This window comes from Hippichthys cyanospilos, chromosome 9 (assembly GCF_059441005.1).
Source record: "Hippichthys cyanospilos isolate Australia breed blue-spotted pipefish chromosome 9, RoL_Hcya_1.0, whole genome shotgun sequence".
NCBI classification, from domain to species: Eukaryota; Metazoa; Chordata; class Actinopteri; order Syngnathiformes; family Syngnathidae; genus Hippichthys; species Hippichthys cyanospilos.
Genome location: NC_142377.1, coordinates 21,221,831 through 21,247,662, shown reverse-complemented (window position 1 = coordinate 21,247,662; position 25,832 = coordinate 21,221,831). Strand labels below are relative to the sequence as shown.

General features: G+C 40.6%; 1 protein-coding gene and 1 long non-coding RNA gene across 2 annotated transcripts; one reads left to right on the top strand and one right to left on the bottom strand.

Annotated features, from left to right (window-relative positions):
• Positions 1 to 795: 795 nt before the first annotated feature.
• On the top strand, positions 796 to 21,575 carry LOC148419421 (uncharacterized). Its single transcript, XR_015866695.1, has 4 exons — positions 796 to 1,065; positions 4,558 to 4,667; positions 19,170 to 19,204; positions 21,212 to 21,575. It is a non-coding gene; the product is annotated as an uncharacterized LOC148419421 (long non-coding RNA).
• Positions 13,990 to 25,397, bottom strand: inka2 (inka box actin regulator 2). Its single transcript, XM_088424360.1, has 2 exons — positions 25,191 to 25,397; positions 13,990 to 18,155 (listed from the first exon to the last, which is right to left on the bottom strand). Exons 1-2 carry the CDS (start codon positions 25,242 to 25,244, stop codon positions 17,040 to 17,042), a joined length of 1,170 nt encoding a protein of 389 aa, XP_088280486.1. The 5' UTR covers positions 25,245 to 25,397; the 3' UTR covers positions 13,990 to 17,039.
• Positions 25,398 to 25,832: the final 435 nt, after the last annotated feature.

The following is a 25,832-nucleotide window of genomic DNA, read 5'->3' as shown; positions in this document are numbered from 1 at the left end:
ATTTATGCTCACAAACACACTTGAGGACCATTTAAAGTGGTCGCTTCACCTATCGTGCATGTCTTCGGAATGTGCGAGGAAACCAGAGCCAAAACATGTGGCGAAAACCCTTGCAGGCATGGGGAGCACATGCAACGAATCCATTATCTCTGCACTGTGAGGCGGGCATGCTCCCCACTCTTCCACCATGCCGTCCTGATGTATTGATTATGTAAAAAGTATAATATATTTTTAGTATTACTTGTTAGAAGTAAACATTTTCCACCGATTTTTTTTTCTTGCCCTTCTGGGAGGGGTTCAAATGATGCCATTGTGAATTTGTGACGACCTTTGAGACCCTTTTGTGATTAAGGTCTACATGAATACTTTTTACTTTTAATATAGTATAACACGACAAAATAATTTACAAAAATAATCTAAAACGTATACTATGAATGACTTTTAATATAATAGAAATCTAAAATAACAGGAACGTGCATTTAGTACCAACTCATTAAAAACATGTTTTAAATCATATAAACCTGTTAAAATGTTATAACAAACAAATACAATTATTTACAAAAACAAGCAATTAAATACTTCACATCAATACGGTCTGACAATTTTCAGTTCATATAGAATTATGTTGTGCGTCCTCTTCATCATTTTGTCTCACTCCATCCACATTTAAGCGTCTTATGTCTTCAAGGGGCGACTGCAGTTGAAGGCTCTTGCCAGGTTCTTGTCTTAGACTCTTATCACCTTCACCGCAGCCTCGTCAAGGCCTTTAATCCCGTTAGTAGCTGAAAAGCCGTGTGATACTTTGCGTTTTGACTATGAAATAATGTGCTGCCATCCTCCAAGCTGCTTTTTTTTTCTTTGTGTCCCCGTGGACATGGAGGAGAAGGCTCCTCAGGTGCCAGGCAGGTGGGCTGGAGACACATCAAAGCTTTCGCTACATGGGGAATGTCACCTTGGAGTGTGTGGAGGGATGCTTGACAAGTCCACCCAGGCGTCGACAAATGAGGGAGCGAGCTGCAAGTCACATGGGAGCAAATGGCGGTTGTTGAAGATCCTTTTATTATGGTAGGGGATCATCTTGACACTGACTTGTAAGCTTCTTCTTGAAGTTCAAAAAAGGAAAAAAAAAGGAAAAGAAGAAAAATATACGTGTTGTTTTGTTTGTTATTGTTATTAATGATTACATTGTTGTTAAGTTTAGCGTTTGAGAATGAAAATAAAGTACGCATTTTTGAACCACAAAGATAATCCACTAGTTCATAATTACATTTGTGTCAAAATATTTAAAATAATATACTGTAAAACTGGATTTTAATGTGCAGTAATACTATTTTCTGACTTATTTGATACCTGGTCTTTGAGAAATGTTTTTTCTTTGAAAACTTCCAACCTTCCTGTTGAAAACTTTAACCTTTCAACTCTTAACCTTTCATTTTGCTAGAAGAAAATTAATGATACTTAACATATGCGTTGTGATGCTTGAGGCGACTCAGATTTATACCGTTTTTCATGAAAAAGGAATACATTAAATGATTATGAATTTCAAAAACTTGCAAATATATGTGCTCTTAACGACCAACAGCCTCTTTTAAATATAATCGTAGGTCTATCATTAAATTATATTAGACAGGGGGTTGTGGCATTTCTCTGGCGACTGCCATGTTTGTTAAAAACTGTCAAATTTTACACAGTGTCCCTTTAAGCAATACTTGACCACAAACGGTCCGGCAACACATCTAGACTGGCAACACAGCAGTCGTCACAGGCGTATATTTATTCTCTATGAAACAATATTTAATATATGTGCCGTACTGATGAGTGGAGGAGGAGTTGAGGCATCTCATCGAACAGTATAGCTGTCTCTCTGTCTCATACTTCCTCCAGGCAGCCAAGGCTGGCAAGACTCCTACAGATTCCCTGGCCCATTAAAATAAATATCATAGTCTTTCACTTCCTCCCCCCCACCATCCCACAGACACATGTACACGCATGCACAAACATACATGAACACGCACGGGCCCAAACACACACTCGCACACACTTGCACACACTTACACATTATTCCATTGGCAGATCAATTACGAGACTGTATGGACAAAACGGAGGGTGCGGTGTAGTGAAGGATATCAAATGTATGTCTAATGTGTTCTGCGCAGAATATGAGCTTCACCGTCGAGGGAATTATCCACAGGTTGTGTGTAGGGGGTAGGGAGCTAATGATATCGACCTCCCGCCTGCATTTCCTGCCTACAGTGTAACTGTGATGCTGACGTCCTCCTCATGGTCTGCATCCACCGTTGAATTGCTTACCTTGGCCCTGGATGAATCATTGCGTGTTTTATGTTTAACGGGAATGTTAAAATAAATGAATAAATACACCCATACTATACATAGGTATGCATTGTGGCTTTTACCTCAGTAAAAGTGTGATTCTGACCTTATTTGGCCTTGGCCATCATCATTAGTAAGGACATACATGATAGAGGCTGTTAAAGGTCCAAGAGCAATTTCACCATCAATTTTACTCCCAAGGCTTTCCTCCCGCATCTTTAATCTGACATCGTCCTTGGCCCGCTCTCATGAAGTCATCACATGTGCCATTGAGATTCATGCAATTTATGATGGATGGATTGGTTGATGAATCGCCCGATTGATTAATGGCTGGACAGTTGGATGGGAAAAAACAGTATGCCGTAGATCATAGGTGTCAAACTTTAGTCCTCGAGGGCCACTCTCCTGCATTTTTGATGCTTCTCTCTTAAACACACCTGATTCAAATGATTTGGATCATTTCCAAGCTCCTGCAAAGTTTTCTGATGAGCTAATCATTTGAATCATCTGTGTTTAAGAGTGAAGCATGAAAACCATGCAAGATGGCAGCCCTCGAGGACTGTTGTAGATGTTGGAGTCCGACTTCTGCTGCAGTAATTTGTGTCCGCATGTCAGAATCCGTACCTGCACTTTTGTCGACATCGCCGCACCACACCGCGTTTAGCGTCTCAGTTGTACACGTTCTGTCACCAAATTGTCAGATGTGCCGGGGACATGTTTCATGAAAACACCCTTGGTCCACCAGAATGTCCAGCATCACGCGGTACCCATTTCCCAAACACGGCAAATGAGACTTAACCCAGAATCACGATGATGTGCCAATTATTATGCCGAGTCCACGAGGGCTCTCTACAAAAATTTGACCTCTACAAACATAGCTAGCCATCTTACCAAAAGCAAAATGAAAAGAGAATTAATCAATAATGAATAATACCGTAATAAAGAATAAGCCATTCACTGTAAATGTCTAAATCCCCCCGCATCACTTTGTATTGGATCTACCGTGCACAAAAATATTGATTTCTACCCTCGACAAAGGAGCAGAAAGGGGCTCGTATGATCACATGGCTTGCACACACGCATTAACATCAAATCCCCATCTCGCAGAGGAGCCAAAGCTTCACCACATTCACCACCCATACGCTCACTCGCATCGAAGTAAAAAATTGCAAGAACAATGTACAAACCAATCTCCAGGATTGTTGTGTGCCTGTATGTAGTATGTGTGTGTGTTGTGCGCTCGCGTTTGTGTGTGCTTACTGCGAGATTTGAGGAGTAGCGAATGCATAGTCTGGGCTTGTGGGGGCTGCTCAGTATTCAACTCAAGCATGTCCCGGCTCCTTGATAAAAATGCATTACTTGCACTTCTACGTTGGGGGTCTTACTGTACTGTATATCGTGCGTGTGTGTTTGTGTGCGCATATGAGTGGTTTTCTATAAATGATAATATTTTGCTGCATGGGTGCTCAGCAGTAATACATAGAGCCCTCCGGAAAGTCAATGAAGGTGTAATTGCTTTTACACCCTCTTGTCACAAGGGCTTTAGTGTTTAATTATACTAGGTCTATGCTGGAGTAAAAAAAAAACAAAAAAACAAAAACAAACTAGTACTATGCAGCATGTTTGTCGTTGTTGAATACAATTTCACTGCGCAGCATGCTTTTTTTCTGTCCGAGATTACCGCAATCAATAAAATGCTATAGGAAATATAAAAAAAAAAAAAAATCTCTAGAAATTCATCGCCCAAATATTTGAGTGATATAGTACAGTTTAGCATTGTATACAGTCGTATGGAATAGTATAGTAAAAGTAAATCGTTGATGTTTACCATCCAAGAAAATGTGTGGATGGATTTCTAATCATTTAAGAAATATATACATGTTACAAACAATGCATGTAAACTGGGAGTTGCACACAAATAAGCAAACAGCTGACTAAATATTCATTCATCACCACCTGAGTCCTTCCGCACAATACACACACACACACACACACACACAAACTTATACCGCACTTCATGAGCACTGAGCTGCTTATTGGAGCGTGCTGTTACACCAGAGGACGCCAATAAACATTTAAAATTTAACATGGATGAGGAAGTGCTTAACATGTTGACATTTTATTTTTGGGACAAAAGATGCTCTCACAAATAATTAACAAACCCCAAGTAAAAACAGCAACGCCTATCTTTAAAAATGCATTTGTGGTCATGTTTTTCCACTCCAGGCCTGCAGGGTGTGCTACCGATTATATGCATGCTACTAGCCAAGTACCTAATACATGAAGATGACGTAACAACATGGATGCTGATCTCTTAAGCTCAAAAAACAGCAAAGGTAAGATGTTATTTCTTCTTTTAATATGTGTCAGTTCTTTTTGCGTTACGAAAAAATGAGGCCAATGAATAACTAGAGATGGGTAAACGAGGCCTCCTGAAGTGGAAGTAGAATATTTTTGAATATTTTACAAAGCCAATAAATAACAGCATGTGAACAATGTGAAAATCATAGTGAAGGTGTCAATTGTGAATGTATGTTGCTTAAGTCAGATACTGGTTTTTATGGCAATGATTTCTTGAAAAAAAGTATTTCTATTAGCATTTTTTATGAAAAAAAATCTATCATTTTGGTTGTAAAGCACTGCCTTTTTTCTTCAACGCCGTCACAAGGTATTGCAGTGGCTGCTGTGCCTAAAAGCTAAGGAGATTAATGATATCAACAACTTACTCTATCGAGACATTTTCTATGCAAACATGTTTGGAACAACTCTAACCTGCCCTCTAACCTGCACTGAGGAAACCAAAATATTTTTTTTTCCAGGGGGGAAGTAAAAATGAACTTAGAACCTAACTTAACTTTATTGCACGTGTGCACATCTCTTATCACAGGAATGTAGCTGTGTTCAGAATTAACCAATCACTTTAAGCTCAAATAAATGGGCATCAGCACACAACCGCCACCATTCATCTGCTAGCAAAACAGGTTCCAAGGCTTTAGGGAAGTTGGGCAATCTTAGGGAATCATACAGAAAGACACCCTTTAAAAAAAAAAAAAAGCACTTTTGCCAGTTTTAGAGATTTTTTTTCGTTATGTTTTCTAGAAAAATAGTGCTTTGTTTCTCGTGTGACCTCCTCACGCAGCCTGAGGTGTTCACTCTCACTTAATTGCACTAGTTGGTATTTTAACATGAAATGGCATCATCCCCTCAATACAAACCTCGTGGGCTCTTGGTACTCCGTTTGTGCAGTGAGTCAGGAAATGTGTGTCATTGCTTCCAGGCCACATAAATGTAGTATGATGTCGCCCATCCGCACGACTGCAAATTTGGCTCGTCAGAGCCAAACGACAAAAAGAAAACAGCCTATGTGGGAATCGATGTCTATTTTTAGCATCAATCCGGTCGGCCTGCAAGTTCAGCGTCGCCATAAAACAGTAACTTGAACCTTTAAAAATTCATTGTGCATTACTCACAAATTTTTATTATTCATGTCAGGTCATGGTTCCTAATCCCTGTGAATAGTGAGTCTTCACTGTTGTTTCAGGATGTAGAGCACTGCTGATTGTTTCATGCTTTGCAAACGTTAACATGCAAGCGGGGATTTTCCTAAATTACCTTCAATCTAAAAAGATTTGCTTTCTCCGCTTGTATGTACATATGTAGAGGCTATAAATGAACTGTCTATACTGCAAAAAATTACATTTGTTCCACCACTGGGATGAATTGTTACCGGAGAGAATCATTGAGAAGCTAAAATTAGCCATGTTGTGTGTGTGTGGGCCTCAGGCTGTGTGTGTTCCTGTGAATGTGCATCTACAACGCATTCCTATACCAGAGGGCCCCCAGGGTTCCAGTCACAGACTGTCCAACTGGTTTTAGTGGGCAGTTGCTCCTGGGGGTCTCACAAAAACACAGTGGTCCTTGTTTGCGGCAGAAGGAGCTTCACACTGTGGCCCTTGTTGACCTTTTAAAAGGACCATGATATTTTTTCGCATTTATTCTTATTATTGCGATGTGATGTATGTCTTTGTGACTTGCTTTTTCCCAGGGAGACCATTTACTTGTCAGCCGCCAGACCAAAAATTTGTTTTGCCTGCACAGTCTAATGAGAAACAATACCGGCTTTGTAAATGATTCTCCATGCATTTTAATCAAAGAAAAATATTCATTTCAATTTAAAGGATTCTTTAGAGAACCACTTTGGCATTTTTGACGATAAAACAATGTAGCAAATAAAGGAAACATTGCTGTTTACTTCGCCAACTCGGTGGTATATCTTTCCTCCTCAGGTCTGGAACCAAAACAAAACTAAAACGTGGTAAAGGTTGGTGTGTATTTACTCTTGCACAGGCGGTACAGTGTAGGGGAGGTACGAAATGTTTCTGTTGTCATGAATTCTTTCAGTCATATTTATCTGCAATAGCGCAGAATATGCAATGAAATGCATCACTGAAGGAAAACAACACTTTTGGGGTGTTTAGGGTGAAAAAATTCATAAAACTGTTAAAAGCGACAAAAAGTTAACTTTTCGTGATAATCACGCTTTAATCAGAGATTCACATAATAATTCAGCTTTTCCATGTCGCACTGCCACCTACTGGCTTGGCATGCATTTAACAGCTAGTTATACTCTACTCAATCATACAATTTGTTTCAATTCAATACAACTTGAACTTTCAGGTGAGAAGAAATCTGTCAGGCATGTAACTGCACTTACCTATTCAAGCTGGCAGGTGTAAATAGATGATTTTCACGCTCCGATGTTGTCTTTTTTCTATCGATTCTTCATAAAGCTCTGCGTGCAGACATGCAGATTTAAAAACAACTTGCATGAAAGTTTAATGACTTTCTCAATATGTTATGAAAGAGCTTCGCCGCCAACCACTCCTGGGGAATATCGTACACAATATGACCTCAAAAGCTTCGCTCCCAAAATAAATCTGTTTATTCAAGTACAGTGTGGAGAAACGCGACTTTCCGAGTCAGTCTTTTACAAACACACATGGATAGCTCACCAGCGTGGCTGACCGTTCACTTGTGCGGTGACATTTTTGCGGGGGGTGTTATTGCGGCTCAAACTGTCGTGTCTTTTAATTGCCAAGCCGCAAGCAGCTGCGCATGCTTCGAGCTTCAAAATGCATGTTTCGTTTTGGGACAGGTTTTGAGGGGAGGACTTAATCACAAGCTAAAGAGAGCTCACTCTGCTTTGGCTTTGTCTGATGTTTATGAGCAACTTCTTTCACATCAGATGTTACGTTAACATACTGCAAAACATACTGCAAAATGTTATGGTGGCCTACAATAATATTAAATATACATTTGACTTTGTTTGAACATTTAAGGACTAGCTTCTGTAGCTGGATTTTGGTCACAAGAGTGGTGCTGGTTGAGTTAGTTTTTTTGGAGGTTGCACTTGCAGTATAAAGCTTGAGAATCAGCGCTTTAGTTATTAATGACCCGATTTTCGATCTGTATATACTGCTACCCGATACAAATAGTTCCAGCGTTAGAATATTCATCTCAATGAGGACATAATAATATCAATGTTTGTCATGTTTAACGATCCGCATATCCTAGTCCAAGATGAACTTGAATGAACCTCTGAGCTGAGCAATAAGTCAGCAGAATCAAACCGTGCCAAACTGCTGTCCTTAAACGGACCGAGTCGATTGGTTGCAGCATTTACACTTCCAGCTAACTGCATATCTTTAGCCAAATTTCTTTTTTTAAAAAGCCTCTGCAGCCTTTTCTGCTACACTACCATGCTGTATCTCCAGGACCTCATTTAGCTGTGACGCACACACACACACACACACGCCCACGCACACACACCACTGCACTGCTGTTCATCCTCAGGGGAAGTGCTGAGTGTCTCATTTCATCCCATCACACTCCTCCTTCTCCTCCTCTTCCTGGCACAAAAAAATGAGGAGCAGGGATGTTTCTACTCCTTGTCCCGTTACTGCTTTCTAAAAAGTGGAGCTTTTCCAGCTGGAGAGAGATGCTTGAAGAAAACAAAATGGGTCACCTAAACCTTACTGTACAAACGTTGCGGAAGATGATGTCTGATTCGCATTTTTCAAAATGTCGAGAATGGATAGGTGGCTGGTAAATCCAGGTGTGTGTGTGTTTTTGGGGGGGCAAACAGTAACTTAAAAATGAGATATTTTGCATGGCTCAAGATTTTTGAACTTAAAAGGCACTGTTGGATCTGAATTTTTAGGTTTGAATTCGACCAATTCCATAGGTGGAAAGAAATTGATACTTCTCAAATATTTGGCAAAATGCGCCATTTAGATCCACCTCATTAATGCAAGATTGACGTCATCAAAATACATTGAACTCAGATTTATCTTGTGGGAAAAGTCCCAGATCCACCTACAGTAGGTTTTTTTTTTTTTTTTCTGTTTTGGACTAAGCTGTAACCTGTACAAATGCTGTAAAAAAATAATGAAGTTGTTGAAGGTTGATTTATATTGCTTATAAAAATATATAAAAAGGATACAGGTTACAGCATTTTTAGTGAAGCGGGGGGGTGAAAAGCATTTTTTTTTTAATTCCTGGGGGCTTTGCAAAATATAATTGAGAAGCACTAATATACAGTAATGTGAGTAGTAAGAAAGTATTTCTTAAAGGCAAAGCATACCAGCTGGATTTTTTATTTTTTTTGCACAAAACCAAAGAGAAATTAACAACAAACACTAATATGTTCAACTTAATCCAGAATAGTGAGTGAGTGCTCTAACCGTGTGATTCTGAACACCTTTCTCAAAATGTAGCCACTTATTGACTTTCCTTTTACTCATTTAGACTTTGAACTTGATTTTTTTTCCAGAAAATGGCATCTTTCCCTCCGTTGGCAACTGAAAGAGCAAATTCAGCCTGGGCAAAAAGACTTCCTCTATAGTGGATTGCATTCATTAATGCGTTTTTTTTTTTTTTCTCTCATCCAGTGTGCATGTGCTTCATGCAGCCCTTATCTTTGCGCGAGCTTCCAGGAATGATAAAAGCCAAACTTTGCCGATTCCCCGCTAAGCTGTCCTATTTTAGTCCATCTTAATTAGCATGAAAGTACTTGGATATCATTTTTAATTCCCTCCTCTCACTTATTTTTTCATAGTTCTGGGGGGAGATGACCTAGGAAGCGAAGATGTGAAGATGAACATCATTGAGACTAAAAGAATGAGTTTAGCCTGCATCACAAATTTCCCAGTACTTTGATTCAATTACAATGATATAATGATAAAACTTTGGATGAAAAAAATTACAACCAGATGTTGAGGGATGCTCGATGATAAACCTACTGATTTTGAAGGATGTCGGGCGAGTAGTAGCAAGTACCTTTCTCCAACATTCATTAGTTTTAAAGCAAGAGGTTTCATTGGACACTCAGCAAGCTAAACAAAAGGCAGCACATGAGGGGGTCTGTAGCAGGACATGTGTTTGATTCTGTGACTTCTCGGCGCGCAAAGTCATTTTAGACTCTCTTTTGATAACGGGCAATGCGGTACGAATGAGGCGGCTTGGAAATTTTAGTTTAAATCTTGTTAAAATGCGTGACGTAAAAGGTGACGCATGGAGTCCAATATGGCTTGCGTTAAGTAACAGGATGAGGCATTAAATAAGGCATGCATGTGATTGTGTGTATGTGTGTGTCAGAAGTGGAGATTTGTGTTAAATGAGGATTATTGATGGCAAGCAACCCCCCTGCTGGATCGCTTATGATTTAATGAAAACCAGGGCGGAGATGTTGGCACCCCGTGGCGAACTGTATGTGTGTGTGCGCGTGCGTGTTTGTGTATGTCTATTTCATAAGAGCAATGCCCTGTGGGGAGAATACCATATACTGTTTGATTTAGGAGGGAATTGAAGAGACTTCGTGACAATTGAGGAGGTTATTGCAGTGTGCATAATATTGAGGACAGTGACTGTGTGCTATATATTATACCATGCATATGCAGTCATATCAGATATAGAGTAATGTTGTAATGAATGCATTGATTATTTATTTTCATTTTTGAGGTGTTGGAAACATTCCTGTGCAATCAGCTCACCTGCCCAAACACATCAATAATTGCTGTCGTTGCATCAGAAGATGGTCTGTTCTTGGTTTGTACCTTTCAAAATACAAGAACCGCATTAAACGTACTCCCAAAAACGCATCTCAATTGTGCCGACCGGAGTATTTCGAGTTTGAAATTTTTTGGGGCAACCATGGTGACACAATTCCACTTCAACTCCAAAGCTTGTTCCCTTTGGAGATGAACGGGAACTCCATGAAAAAGCAATAAGTCTCTTTTTTTTTCCCCCAGTATGTTTCTCTGGCATAGGCGTTACCGACAAATGTGATCCACGCCTCATTTTGGCTCGGAACCTCCTGTCTGAAGCGAGAGAAAATAATTCAGCTTTCATGAAGATTTGTTTTTCATGAGGAAGAGTGGGCACATGCTTATTGGAGGTGGATTTTGTGTGTGTGTGTGTGTGTTTTTTCCATTGTTATTTCTGGGTTTGGCCAGGACCCTAGGTGAGCATGTGAACAGTTTCATGTCATCTCTAGCAAATATGGGCATGTATTTATTCAATTAATTAATTGCAGCTTGAGGTTAATTTCACACAATGAACTCAAAGCACCACGTTTGTTTATTGATCAATTTTGAAGTGGCAAAAAAAATCAGTCATCGGTTAGAAGGATCCTCCATTGGATTTTGAAGTTTGAAGGTTCATAACGTTCGATTCAGACACACAGAGTATACAAGTTAGTTATTATAATATCTGTTCGAATCTAAAAGGGGATTTAACCAGGTAATTTATAAAGACACGAACCACAGGCAAAGGAGTAGCAATGCAGGGTCCACTCTGGACCAGTCCCAAGTCACTTGCTGGGTGCAAAACCATTGATTAGAAGTGCAAAACCATGATATGATTACTAAACTCAATTGTCAAAAACAGCATTTATTCAGAATTTTACCTCAATCTTTGACAAAAGCTTATAATATAACCGTACTGAGTATACACATTCGTCCAGTACTTAACAAGTGCACACCCATGCACACGTACACACATTAGCAACATGGTGACCTATTTAACACATCGGGGGGCCTGTTGAGAGACAACGTCTGCACACGCCGCTGCTTCTTTGGATTCCCAACACTTTTTGTCCAACTCAAACAGTGCAGCATTATAAATGAATTTTGCATGTACACCACACTGCAGTGGCATTAATAATGTTTCATGCGGCATATTTGAATCTATGCGTGTATGAAGCTTTTTTTTGCAAACATCAGCAGAACAAGAGTGTGAGACTGGATTGTAAGCAGCTGGCCAGATGTTAAATCCTGCAATAATTCGCCCCAGTTTTAACTCTTTATCTTACGCTCCAATCTGATTTTGTTGTGTGGTTTAGGGGCAAATACACTGTGTGTGTACTCTATGGTGGTCTTAGGCCATTGTTACATCACGGTCAATCTGGAAAAGTGGTTTGTACTTCAACCTGTGACCGATATCAATATCGTCCCAATAATTAGGATTGTTTGAGCGCAAATTTGAGCTCAGACTAGGAAAAACATTTTCTCAGGTGGCCAAAGCAAAAATATTGTGATAATCATTTTAATATGAAGTGGACGATTGCATGTGAATTTTGGTGGCGATTGTTCGTAGTTTTCAGACATTTAGGTACACTAAAAGAGCTCGCACGGATTTTTTTTTGTTTTTTTTTTTGTTTTAGCTTTTTCCACTTAATTAATTCATAATATTTAAAACACTTCACTAACCCTTCTGTCGCATTGGCATTGTGGGGTAATGTAGCCTAATGTATGTAAAAGTTTGAGGTAAAAAATGAATGTACTCTTTTTGAAATGAGGCTGCAACAAAGAAATATGGAAAAAGTGAAGTGTTGAATATTTCCGTAAGCACTGTAGAGTGGGCGTGTCTACGATGGGGCTTCACAATATAAGCAGAGCTGCACAATCCTGATTACTGAGTGCACACACACAAATCCGACTGCTCAGTAGTGGCGGTGGGATCGGGGTGGTGTTTATGTGCAATGGTTCAGCATACCACCATTGAAGACCTCTCATGTTTCCTGTGAGAGAAAAAGCAATGCTGCGTGATGATGTTTCTAGACTTCTTCTTCTCCTTCGTATTCACGCTGACCGATTATAAAAAGTGAAACGTGAGCGCATTCCAGCACCGGGGTCAAAGCGGAGCTGGTGTGGGTGCGCAGCTGAAGGATCACTGAAAGATGAGCGGTGTGGCTGGGGGAAAATGCGAGCACAGTCACGCATTGTTTACCCACGTAATACCATTTATTTTCTATTTTCATGAAGATATGTAGACAGCGAAAACAGATTCTTTATATTTTTACATTAATGAATACAGTAATTCCCCAAATATAAGACACACCTATGTATCGGATGCACCCTTAATTTTAGGGTCAAATTCTACCGTTACCGTTACCAAGAGTTTGGCAACAGTGTAAAAACGTCAGCGACCCTATTGAGGATAAGCAGTTCTAGAGAATGTCAAAACGTTACCCTTTTTTTGTTTAAAAAAAACAAAACTAAGTTGACCCGAATGATTGGCCATTGCATCAGCGGCGGGAGGGGTTTCTCTCATTGTAAACAAAGGAACACTTTCTTAAATGCATGTTTTAAAGCTATAAATTAATAGTAGACTTATAGACTCGTTAAAGAAAAAGACCCTGGAACTGACGATAAATTACATTGTATATGTGTGTGCGTGTGTGTATGACTCATTCCCTGTGTGAGAGTGACAGCTGACAAGTCGAGGCTAGAGTGAGAGGAGGGGTGGGTTAGGGGTTAGGGTAGGGGGTGTAGGCTAGGGGGGGGAATTCAATCACCAGACAGTCCGCTGCTGGGACCCCCAGGGAAACTGAATTAGATGAGACGACGACACTCCAGTTGCAGCTGTTAGTCTCCCCCACCACACACACACACACACACACACACACACACACACACACACACACACACACACACACACACACACACACACACACAGTCTCCTCTACCAGTCTGGACATTAGTTAAAAAAAAATGTTAAAATTAGCATAGAAATGGAATACAGTACAGGCCTTGCTATGCTGCTATAGGCAATGTATATTGTAGCTTGTTGATTAATATTGAAACATCTGCAGATAAATAAGCTATATACAAAAAAATAATAATACGGGAATACTTTTTACTGCACAGTAGGCTGTCTGCTATTGACAATTTGAACATGAAGACTGATTCTTGGGATTTTTTTTGTGGGGGGGTGCACAATTGTTATGTGTGAAGGAAATGGCACAGAAAAAAAAAAAAATCTTGTATTATCTTGTCACAACAAAGCATCGCTTGCGACAGTCTTAGAACACACACATTTATTTGAAGCCTAAAGTTGTATGTAAAATAAATGGAAGCCAAAGAAAAAGATGTGACACTTTTGCTGTATGTTGTTGGAAAGAATAGACAACAGAAATTTTCCATTCGGAATTAAAAGATCAGAACTGAAGATCAGAATGTGTGTGTGTGTGTGTGTGTGTGTGTGTGTGTGTGTGTGTGTGTGTGTGTGTGTGTGTGTGTGTGTGTGTGTGCATTCGTGAATGTGTTTGTATGTATATAAAGCACATGGTTATCATCAACTGTGCCTATTTTCTTTGTTTGCATGTATTCCTTTTGACAAGCATGGATGATATAGTCGGAGTGGAGCCGAGAGAAATCAGACAAAATCTATATAGTATTTCTGTGTTTTTATTTTTTTGCCCTGGAGACACACAAACGTTGATGCGGTCAGAAGCGTGTCGTACATTCTCAGTGTTTTACTTATTAAAGACACTGTCTGACTGCTGCTCCATATTTAGAAATCAATTTAGAGCACAAACTCCATCAACTTTTTTTCATCGTGCAGCAGCACTTTAACTCACAGGAAGCAAAAATCAAGCCAAATTAATACAACTATGTACATGCATTTACATTGGGGTTACAAGTCGAAATTCCTCTGCCACATTAAGGCCTTGACTATTCGTAACCAGGGCTATGTAAACACGCATATTCTCCCCCGAGTGTAAAAAGTTACATTTGCATGACTTTCTTCATTGGAAAAAAAAAAAAACGCTGCTTCACGAGTCCAAAGTTGTGTTCATTTACAGGCGTGCCAAACCGCAAGGCCGCAGTAGTGTCGAGGTCTTTGGCGGGAAATTGAGTGGTGATGTAAATCTCCAGTTTATGCTTGCTACATGCAAACGCGGATCCGAAGGATTTGGTAAGACAAAACAACACAAATATAGCCTACCCCCTAGGGTCATGACAGTTGTTTTTGTCGCAAAGCCGTAAAGAGGGTACGAAAAAACTCAGTATTCCAAGTCGCAACATGAAAAAAATGTTACAGGGACGCTGTAACACGGGGTTCCACTGTGTTAAGAGGAGATGCAAGTAGAAGGGGTACTTAATCTACGTGAAAACTAAGTTAGTTCTCAAATTGTTTATAGAAAATTAACGTTTACATTAACGTTTCACTGCTGAAAATGGCTAAATAAGTGGATTATCTATTTAGACACCTTCCTCCATCTTGCAAAGGATCAATGATTGGTTATTTTTAATGTCGCTGATCAGATTGAGATCCAGCCCCAAAAATGCTGATTGTGTAAAGTCTGTTTTATTTTGTTCATTTGAACATCATTTTTAGTATAATCTAATATTGTAACAATTGATTGTATCCTTTACCAACCCTTGTCATTATAACCCTCAAAATATTTGATTTTTTAAATGACTTGAGCTCCCAATTTGCATTCCATTCTTCTGAAAATTGACTAGCACATAGGTCTACATTGACATATTGTTTTTCAAATCAACATGCTTTTCATATTTATTTATAACACAAAGTTGGTACAACCACACTAAGTGATGCACAAAACGGTTTCTTTAAGCAAATTTATTGTATACAAAGTCAAGTGACCAGTCTACAAAACACCATACATATTTAACAGTCAATTAAAAAAACAAAACATTAGAGAATTCACAACTTGTAAACAAACAAATCAATGACATGACATCCACATCAAGTGAGTGAGGCCATCTTGCTTAATGTGTGATCCTGAGACTGTCCCATATGGATCAACTGGCCGAGAGGCTGCATAAGAGCTGAAGCCTAATCCCTGATGGCTCCTTTTGGTCAATTTGGGGGGGGGAAGATAAACAAAACAACTCCAATAGATGACATTATTTCGATTGTACTTGCGTTCTACCGGTGGCCCAAGCGTAATATGTACAAGATCGGTACATTTACAGTAACTTTTTTTAAATAGACACAGTCTAATTCTTTACATAATGTCCTGATAGCAGATGGCAGTCAGTGCTATGCTGTGCCATGCTCAAGCCCTCCAATCAACCAATAGCCCATGTGAACTGACAGTTGACTCAGTGTGTGCACACAGCAGCAGTCATTAAGAATATTTGACATGACAGCTGGCAAAAAGAAAACAGCGCTAGAAATTTAACTGAAGTGAACTAGTCATGCACTATATTGCTTTCATCCCCCACTGGAGCCAAGATGATGCAATGAGGGGACGGTCCAAAACATTGATGGACTGCTCACATTTTTTTCTAAAGCATAATGAAAGCCAATTTTTAAGAAATAATCTTGGTTTGTTTTAGGTGAATTTACTGTACATACTGTGGAATTCATGCGTTGGGACTTCTCTTAAGGGGTGTGGTCTAGTGAGAGATTACAGGAGATAGAACAAGTGACAGTAGTTTGGTTTGAGCTTCTGAATGTGAGTTGTGTCCTTCAGGAGTTACATGTGAGAGCTCACATTATCGATTTGTGTTTAAATGTTTTACCTGTTCAGCACAGAGCAAAATAATCGAAAATGAGTGGTTTTTTTTTTCTTAGTGGATGTGATGTGACACATACTGTAAGGCCTTCAGCTAATCACCTTCAGATGTGTCTATTCTGCTCTTCCCCATAGACATGCTAAACCAACCATTAAAACCTGTTTCAAAGGCAGTCTGTAGAATGCATCCTCAGAATTAAGGGGACATTTTGGGGAAAACGGACTTTTTAATAGTTCCCAAATAAATACTTGATTGGGTCTCTGAAGTGCTTTTCCACCAATAAGCGGTTGATGTTAAAGAACCAAGTAAATCTTTGGTTATCATCCTCTTTATTCAAATACGTCCAAGATCCGCAGCCACTTTCAAACGAAGGCTGAACTATAGTCTGAAAAACGATCATGCAGAAGCACTGTCATGCAGAAATTCCCATGTGTGCTGCAGAGAAGATGGAGTAACAGACATCAGGTAGCCGACAAAAACAATATAAGGTGTTTGTAAAACCCCTTGGAACTGTTTTGAATTGTAAAATAAGCCTTGAGTTTTGCAAGCATTTTTTGAAACTGAAAGAACGCTTACGCGCGTGTAGAGTATCGTCATACAGTATATCGAACGCAAACCCGTGCGACTCAAGAGCAGTGTCTGGTAAAAGTCTTGAACTTAATTAACTGGGACTGTCGGATCCAGTCAGACATTCAAAAATAATTGACAATTTGTAGCTTGTACAAAAGACACTGCAAACAAAAGTTGTCATGTTTTGATTGTCAAACAAAACCTCCTTGGAAGAATTACGGGCACGACGTTCATGTTTTGGACAACAGTCGTTCATTTTGCTCGCACCTGCCGCGAGTCTAACGTGGTGCCAGCGTATTTAGCCAGCTATCAGACCCACACAGCTGTGTTGTAGTCAAATAAGGGCTGCATTTTCTGCAGCCTACCCTCCGGCAGTCTCCGGTCTAAATAAATCCCCGCAAATGGCTTCTCGTGGAAGCGCTGGAAGTGGTTTGGACTACTCAGACGTGTTTCTGACTGCTCTTTACCCTGCTGTGCGTTGGCCCAGAAAGGCAGGTAGAAGCTGCCTTTTGAGCTTTTTGGAGCTGCTTTTTTGGGTCTCTTGACCAGGTCGCCCTCCGAGAGCTCCGGCGGCATCCAGCCGGGCCTCTCCTTGAGTAGCTTGTCGCGGTCGGGGCGGACGCCTCGGAGGAACTTCTTGAAGATGTTGGTCGTGAGCGAGAACTTCCTGCAGATCTCCTGCGATCGGCTGAGGCGCAAGGGGTGAGCCGGGGCGTCTACTCTGTCGCCGCCCCCGTCCGCCGCCCGCGGCTCCCTCTCGGTTCCTTCCTCCTCCGCTTCTTCCGGTTCGATCTCCGGCAAGTCCAGCCAGTTGCCCACGAGGTCGGCAAAGACATTGTCACCGAGCACTAAAGGTTGGCGATTGCGGCTTCGGTTCATGAGCGACGAAGTCCAGTCGTCTTCTGCGCTGTCCTGAGAGTAGTCGTTGTCCAGGGATGGACCTTCTCTGGAGAGGCTGTATAGGATGCCCGGCAGATCTACCGGTTGGTTCCGCATGGGAGGCTGGATGTAAGGCTCGGGCGGGGGGTTCCCCACCGCCGGTCCGTAGAAGTCCGCCTGCGGTGCTGCATAGCCTGACCATCTCTGCGGTACAGACTCCAGGTCTCCTTCCTCGCGTCTCTCCATCTCCAGGCTGGAACTAGACGAGGACAGCGTCTCTTCGCTGCATCGGCTTTGCGACAACTCTGTGGACGGCTCTGGGCTCGGGCTGGCGTCAATGGACAAGCGCAACCTGGAATCGCTTTCTGAAGCGCTCGTGCACATTGTATCAGCAACGGTCACGTCCTGATGATGTCTCCGTTCTCGGACGGACACATTTAAGTTGTCTAGAGCGGTCTGGACCTGAAGGAGCTTGAGTTCTTGGAGTGCACTCATCATGGAATTCATCTGAGCATGGAGGCCATCTCCTGCTTCCTTCATGGACACCTAGAAAATGAGAGTGATGATCAAAATAAGTTTCACAGCGTCCAAACCTGGACGCAACAGCCGTTGCTCTCTGTAATCTAATTACGGTAGCGTGAATTGACAGAATGAAACATGACAGCAGGTCTACAGGCTGTTTTGGCTGCATGTCCACATTGACCCATATGGCTGCCATTCAAATGTGAATCTAACTCATGACAGCTGCAAAACAGTGATTTCCCCTTCTCTCTCATCCGGTCAGTAATAAACAATACTTTATGCTCTTCTCAAAACTGTAATATAATCTACATCAACATGTTGCTCGCACCGTACATATGCTCAGGTTTGTTGTGCTGCATAGGCATCATCACATTGTGCCACCTCAGGGCGACTAGAGCAATATACTTGCACATTACTGTATGCAAGAAATAAAAGTGCAATTAAAATGTATTTTAAATGAATTTGTTATTTAATAGGATTTCAAATTAATACTGTATGATTCAGAAATAGGTTGAAATGATTTGATGAAAAGTAAGACTGCGTTTTGTTGATTTAAAAATGGTCTAAAAGTGTCTAAATTATCCCAGAAAGTTTCGTAATAAACAACTGCTTTTTTGATGGTGTTATTTTTAATGCTGGTTACTGTGAGATGTTTCATCTGTGAAACAGGAACCTCATCTCAACAAAGGTTGATTCACAAAAGATCTAATCAATACCCTCCTAATTCAAAGCTCATGTTATTTAGAAAAAAAAAAGCCTTAAATATTGCGCATAAACGGCCTAAATGCTGTTTACAGTTCAGTGATTTCATGTGAGGTGTAAGTTCTATCAAGGCACGTACAACAATATTGCATCTTTAGTACAGTTAGCTATAATTTTGGACAAGATTCACAGCATCCAACTTATGTAACATGTACTTGATGAAAAATGTAATCAGGACAGTCAAGGTTGTTTTTCTCGCATTTTTTGTCTGCTGCTGCAGTAATCATACACTTGTCATCCTCCTCCTCTTTGCTTTTGCCTCTCATCTGCTCTCAGGACTGAGTCATGTGACCCAACAGCTTCCCTCAAAGGTATGCAGACAGACTAAGAGCCCCAATGGCCAAGTTCTAAATCATGTGCCCTCATCGACCCACTTTGGAAATCACTGACTTCATGTTTTGCTTTCAAATCAAAACGGCTGACTTTCTATACATATTCTTGACAATTTTCCTCCCAATACCATTTTGATTCATGAAAATCAAAGCTCTTCTTTTTTACTCACTTTCAATGATGCGCTACTATCTTAAAAACTAAATTAAATCAAATTAGAAAGCCTACGCTAAAAAAACAACAACATTCTGGCAAATTTTACAAATGAATAACTCACTAAATTCCACACTTTAACTTTAAAAATAAAAATATCCAACTTCCTGTTCCACTATAGTCTCAAAAGGCAATTCAAGAATAGACAATAAACAATAAAATAGACAATAAACAACAAAAAAAAAAACAATGATACACTTTGCAAAGTCACCACTTACCGTCTAAGCAGTTAGCTTGTAAGTCATCTTCCAAATACTCCAAGCTAACAGGCCCTCATGCGTATGGATGTATATATGTAGCAGTCATGCACGGGGGCAACCAATCGGAGCTGCAAGTCCAGACTAATCCCCAAACTGTGTTAAGGGGGGTTTGAGGGTTACTCGGGTGGAAACGAAGTGACAATGAGCCGAGTCTGCCAGTGAGAGTCAGTCGGGTGGGATAGTGGGGGTCCACGGCCATATGTTTACATGTTGATGAGAGCCCATGACTTCAATTATAAATGATTACATATGGAAGAACGAAACTCTGTGAAGAACAACAGACTGTGATACGTGACTGTCATGCCACACACACACACATTTCACGACCGGCGTGTAAGACAACCTGTAAGCCCCGTGAGAGGCGGCCATGTTGCGTAGTATTGGGAGAAAATAAATGCGATGCACGGTTGCGATCACTTCGATCTAATCAAATCCTTCGAAAGGACATTTTTAAAATGTCAAAATCTGGGTTATTTGCCTCACAAAATAAACCACCTTGAAGGTTGTTTCTAGTCTACTTTTCTAACCAAATTAGCGAGTCCCGTAGGCTAGAAGTAGACACAGTAAACTCCACTTAACACTGGCCTGAAAATTCAAATGTATCTGTTTTTACGCCAAGTGCAGTCTACTTTCTCGGACCAAATTATTAGCGCAACCATATGAGTGCCAGACTGGCGCAACGTTGCCCCAAACGCGAGGAACTAAACCAAAATGAAGATGCGCACGTTTTAAAAATTCATATTCAATTGCAAAATACACCCCCATTATTCCATGTTAGCTGACTTGCGGCCGTAACGAGTGCCCCAAATATGTCAGCCTCTTCAACCTTTAACCGCCTGGCATTTATTTGCTTTAAAAAGACTTGAAAGTCAAGCGCAGATGTTTGGGACATCTCTTTTAAACGGCACCAACAGCCCGAGAAGCTCGTTAGGAAACATCCGTCCAATCCCATTTCGAGGCGGCGATGAAACCCAAGCCTCCGGGGAGTATTTTACTGCCCTGTTGCACTTCTTGCATCATCGGTCTGCTCCCGTGATGTTCAGACGAGATGCGACCAGCTCGCGTGGAGACTTGGCAGCATTTCAAAAAGGTTTAGGACATTTGAACGCTCAAAATAGCCACTGCTGGTTTCAAAGCCCAGCTGATGCGTAAAGATTAATACATGCTATAGTAGTATACAGTACATTAGAGAGTGGCTATACAAAGTTTACACATGTCACATAAATGTGAGATTTATGTGACATAAAAAAAGACTAAAATACAACCTTTGCACACTATTATTTAGGAGAGATGGGATGGGCTAGGTTCGTATTAGTAATGTCCCGATTACGTGACTGGAAATAGCGGTCGATCACATGGTTGAACCGGATCAATATTAGGGTAAAAAAAATGGCATTTCCTTATTTTTCAAATATATCGTCAAATGGAGCTATCTTACTATCTTAATGATATATCAGAGAGAGAAAGGGAGCGATAGGAGAGAGACTGTTCACGTTATTTATTTCTTGCTTTCAGAGGTGGCCAACTTATATTTTTTTGCTGGTCCGACATTCGTCATTCATCAGAACCCTGTCCCCTTTCCGTCATCGCCGGTCTGTCATTTTTTCAAGCCAGACGAAATTGGAATCGTCAGTCCGTCTGTGTATATTTGCCCAACCGTCCGCCACCACTAGAGGGCGACCTTTGACTTTTTTTTTTCTGGTTCGTCATTTGTCAGATGCTGGACTACTCTTGTCTGCACTCACACTAATTCTTTTTTCTGTTTTAGTGCTTACACTTAAAGTTAACACCATGTCTGTGGTTCTACCGTTACACAATATTAAATAGTTCTATTTTTTAATCAATTAATAATTTTTCAATGAATACTGTTTCTTAACTACTATAAACTGTCATCAATAAATGTATCTTTTGCAATTACATATGGAACAGATCATTGATTCTGTATCTCCTAGGCATTTCTGTCCAAAGAAGTCACTCTCACTGCTTAAACTTGTCCAGGGGTATCTCCTTGGGTTCTCCATCAGAGGTCTGGGGAGCTTATTTTTGCACATTTCTGCAAGACGGCTTCAGGTGTTACTGGTATCTGCTGGAGCAATCCATCCAGCTTGGGGTAACCTTTTCGTGTACCCTTTTCCGGATGCTGCGATCACTCTGGACTGCGGTCTTCTGATGTTTATCCACCACTACTAGATCAGGCTGGTAGACTATCACCAGTTTATTTGTTCCACAGGATCTTGTTTTCCAAAGCCTCATTGAGTTCTTGATGAAGGTTCCTCGAGCTCTGTTGATGTTATATAGTTCAAGTATACTCACACACACTCTCTTCTATGGGAGAGGCTTGTTGTTTGTTTGGTGGGAGGGGGGGCTATAACACTGGGGTTATCAGACTCCTTCCTGCCCCTCCAGCCGGCTCATTAAAAATGAATGGTGCCGTGTGTGTCTGTGCGCACATGTGCGCGTGTATGTCAAGGGCATAGGAATGAAGGCTGCTGTGGAGCACATACACAGAGGGTCTCTCTTTATGGAAAGGGTCAACATCAACAGGCTAATAAAAGTGTGAAGCAAATAACAGCAATGGTTTTGTCTTGACAAGTGAAGCTTGTTTAAAGGCCTCCCGGTGACGTCCATCCAGATAAACATGAAAATAACATCGGATGTGTTGGTAGTTTGCGCTTGATAAATACTAAGCCTCAGCAGATTAGCAATTAGCGGCATGATTTTTCGTGGCTAAACGTTCCCTAAACTGCCTCTTGCTAAGGCAGCGCTACAGCATTACGGTCAAAGTAGTCTCACAGTAGTTCACCTTCCATACATTCACCCACCAATTAACCGATTAAACACCCTATTAAATATAGATTAAAAAAAAGTACTTTTGAAGATGATGTCATGTATCATTATGGTATCGAGATGGTAGTCGATTTGAACAGCTACATTCGATTCCAGCTGTCGTGCCAAAAGCTGCAAAGACAACCGAAAAAACACGAGGTTTTGCCCGAGATATTATTTGGACTCGGTTAGCTACGTTGCCTCATTGCTACTCATCCATCACACAGCCAGTGGAAACAAATTTAATTCCGTCCGAATGCAGTCAAGCAAAGCTCAGGCTTTCACAATTCTCCGGGCTGGGACTCATGGGAAAGGTAGTTTTCACCGGGAAAAACAGCAACACTTTCTTCCGTATGGGGCCGCCATAATCAAATTCTGAAAATTCTCAATTGTTGCTTTAAGCAGAGTAGTGCGCCATACACCCGTGGATCAGATACTTTTCAGTGCTAATGCTCCGCATATTTTACTCAGCATCTCCAGAAGATAGCTCGAGCGACATTGTATTTTTTTTTGTCTGCCAAAACATCCCGTCACTTATGACAATACACATCCACAAATAGAGGCATGAAATATTTTGCAAAGAAGTCACCATAAGACAATTTATCAATAGATTGTTTCATGTTCTAATTAAAATTTGACAATAATCTACTGTTCTAGTCATGACATTCAAAAGCATTAAATTTGATCTGCCGATTCCGGAAATACCTTGTTAAAATCTCACAAACCTCACTTGAGAACCACTGATGAAGAGTACGATTCGTCTTCCTGTTTATCTGTCTGCCTGACCGGGTCTTGATGACTTTTATACAAACAACAACCTAAAGTACAATGACTTCATTCCATGTGTTCAAAGGTAATCCTTGAGGACTTTCGCTCGAGTCCCCCAGAGTTGCTACGTCTCGCATAAAACGTGATTAAATGAGAAAATACATTGTAAAGTTTTCCTGCGGTATGCCGAATTCTTGGAAAATAAGTTCTCACACTAACCTTTATCCCTCAATGAGAAATTTCTGTTTTTCATTGTACCTGCGTACTCCTACTAATCTCCAAAGTATGCTGTGTGGGCTTCTACTCTTCCGTGTAAATATACACTCATGAAACTTATGAAATAATGATTCTTGATATTATATTTGGTGAAATGTATTATTAATACATGTATTAATTGTATTGTAACGTATATTACCTAAAATCCTAAAGGGAAATTTCAATCTAGTGTCACACTGCAAGACAATATTACATTGCTGCGATGATCTCCATTTAACTGTAACTGGAAGGCCAACAGTTGACAGTTAGCCTTCAGTGGCATGTTTTTTTTTTTTACATTCATAGAATTCGGTCTGACACGGAAACTTGACTCTACCCGCGACTGCGCAAACTGACACTTGAAGGGATCGGCACTCCCCACACGGTGTGTAAGTTCAAGGGTCAAAAGGTGGGAGCATGACCTGACAGCAAAGCCCCTTCCTCCCTCCCGTCAAACGGCGAGTGTTCACTTTCGTAACATGTCTGCGTTCAGGCTAGCTCGCGGTCCACTCTGGGTGCCGCGGAATATCCATTTCATCCTAAGTAGGATTCACCCTGCCAGTCAATAACAGGGCCCCAAAGAGCCACATTAAAATACACTTGCTCAGCAGGTCTAAGCGGTCGTGAAAATAATAATTTTGCGAGTCGTTTTTGCACAATCAATTCACCAAGCACTGCACCGAAGAAGAATTCAACTTAAAAGTTATATATGACAGAAAAGTGGCTGGGCAAAAATAATCTTTTGCATACTGCTAGAGCCCGACAACCACTCGGGGTACAACGCACTTTGAAAAACAGAACGATTCACGCTCACACCCTTTGAACAATTCAATGCTTGCTAACATTTGACGAGGGGAATGGGGTTCACCCTAGACCGGTCACTACACCCAAATGAACCTCTATGGAATATTGGGGGCAAGTTTTGCCAAGAAAATTGGAGCGCAAAGGAGCAAAATGATGAGTCAACATGTTGTCGACAGTCTGCGATGACAAGAACGTTCGGTTTGTTCCCGGCGGCGGGAAGTGACAACGTTGGATATTTTTAGCCCAAAACACACCTGCAATAATGAAGAAATAAATGAAAATAATACAATGAAATGAAATAGTTTAAAAATAACCTGGGAAGTGCTCTAAAACAGTTAGATGATGCAATTGACTGTTTTTATGTCATTTGTAACAATATATACAAGTTAATGGGTTAAAGCATATTGTCCACACTACCAGCAAGTGGGAAAAAAATGAATACCATAAACTAAACACGCAAACCCAAACTAAACATAAAAATACAATATTTGAGCGGATTATTTTGTATTGCGTAACATCGACCCTCAAAAATGGTTTTATACCATTTCTTTTTTAATAAACTACGATGACATGCATATGCATGTTTTGCATGCGTTAAAATAAAATGAGATTTGCTAAACGGTTATGGAAGTGACAACAATACACGTGTGGACTTATTTCGCTTGGAAGTCGCATGCGCTCATCCATGCTAGGACCGCGACAGTGCAAACAAATATTGAAATAACACACAATTTGTTAGTCTGATTAACCACAAAGCACTATAGCAATTGTTTGGAATTGTTAATGATGCGTCACTTGCACGCGCTCGCCGGCCAAGAGTAGAAGGAAAAGTGCAACCTACCAACTCCTGCTTCAATCTGCGCAGACAAACGTCCATGCTTTTTTTCTTTGACATCTCGTGTCTAACGGGGAAATAAAAACACGCAAATGTCACGCAACGAGTAGCATCATGGCTGGAAATCTAAAAGAAGGGCTTTGCTCTGATGCTGCAGCGTGCGTGTGGGGAGAGCGAGAAGTCTGTGATATCCTCGCTCCGTGTGACGCCAAACCAATCAAACGCCGAGTGACGAAACCCGTGCGTAAATGTGTGCGTGCGTCCATTCAAGGGGAGTTCTTGCGTTGCTTATCCTGAGCCGGCCTAGTGGGCGTGGAATTGTATTTATATGAGTAACATCGAGAGTATGTTTGTTGTGTGCTTGTATGCATTTCGTCTACAATATTGTGCAGAAGGTGCAGAATAGATACAGTGCGCCATACGTATATCAAAAAGTACATACGAATACAAATCGTCCCTTTTCAGGAGACACCAAAAATGGCAAGTTTGTTCAACCATTTGAAAAAAAACCAACACGTTAGGTTGGTCCATAATTTGTAAATATGTTCATTATTTTGAAGGTTTCAATCTGATTTCAGTGGCCAATGTAAATACTGTCTAGATACTGTATATGTTATGCCGTATCTACTTTGTCATATTTGGAAAAAA

Coding starts and splice junctions, on each gene's coding strand:
- inka2 (XM_088424360.1), bottom strand. CDS start 25,244: ATGTCAAAGAAAAAAAGCATGGACGTTTGTCTGCGCAGATTGAAGCAG. Junction 18,156..25,190: donor GCAGATTGAAGCAGGAGTTG/GTAGGTTGCACT, acceptor CTCATTTTCTAG/GTGTCCATGAAGGAAGCAGG.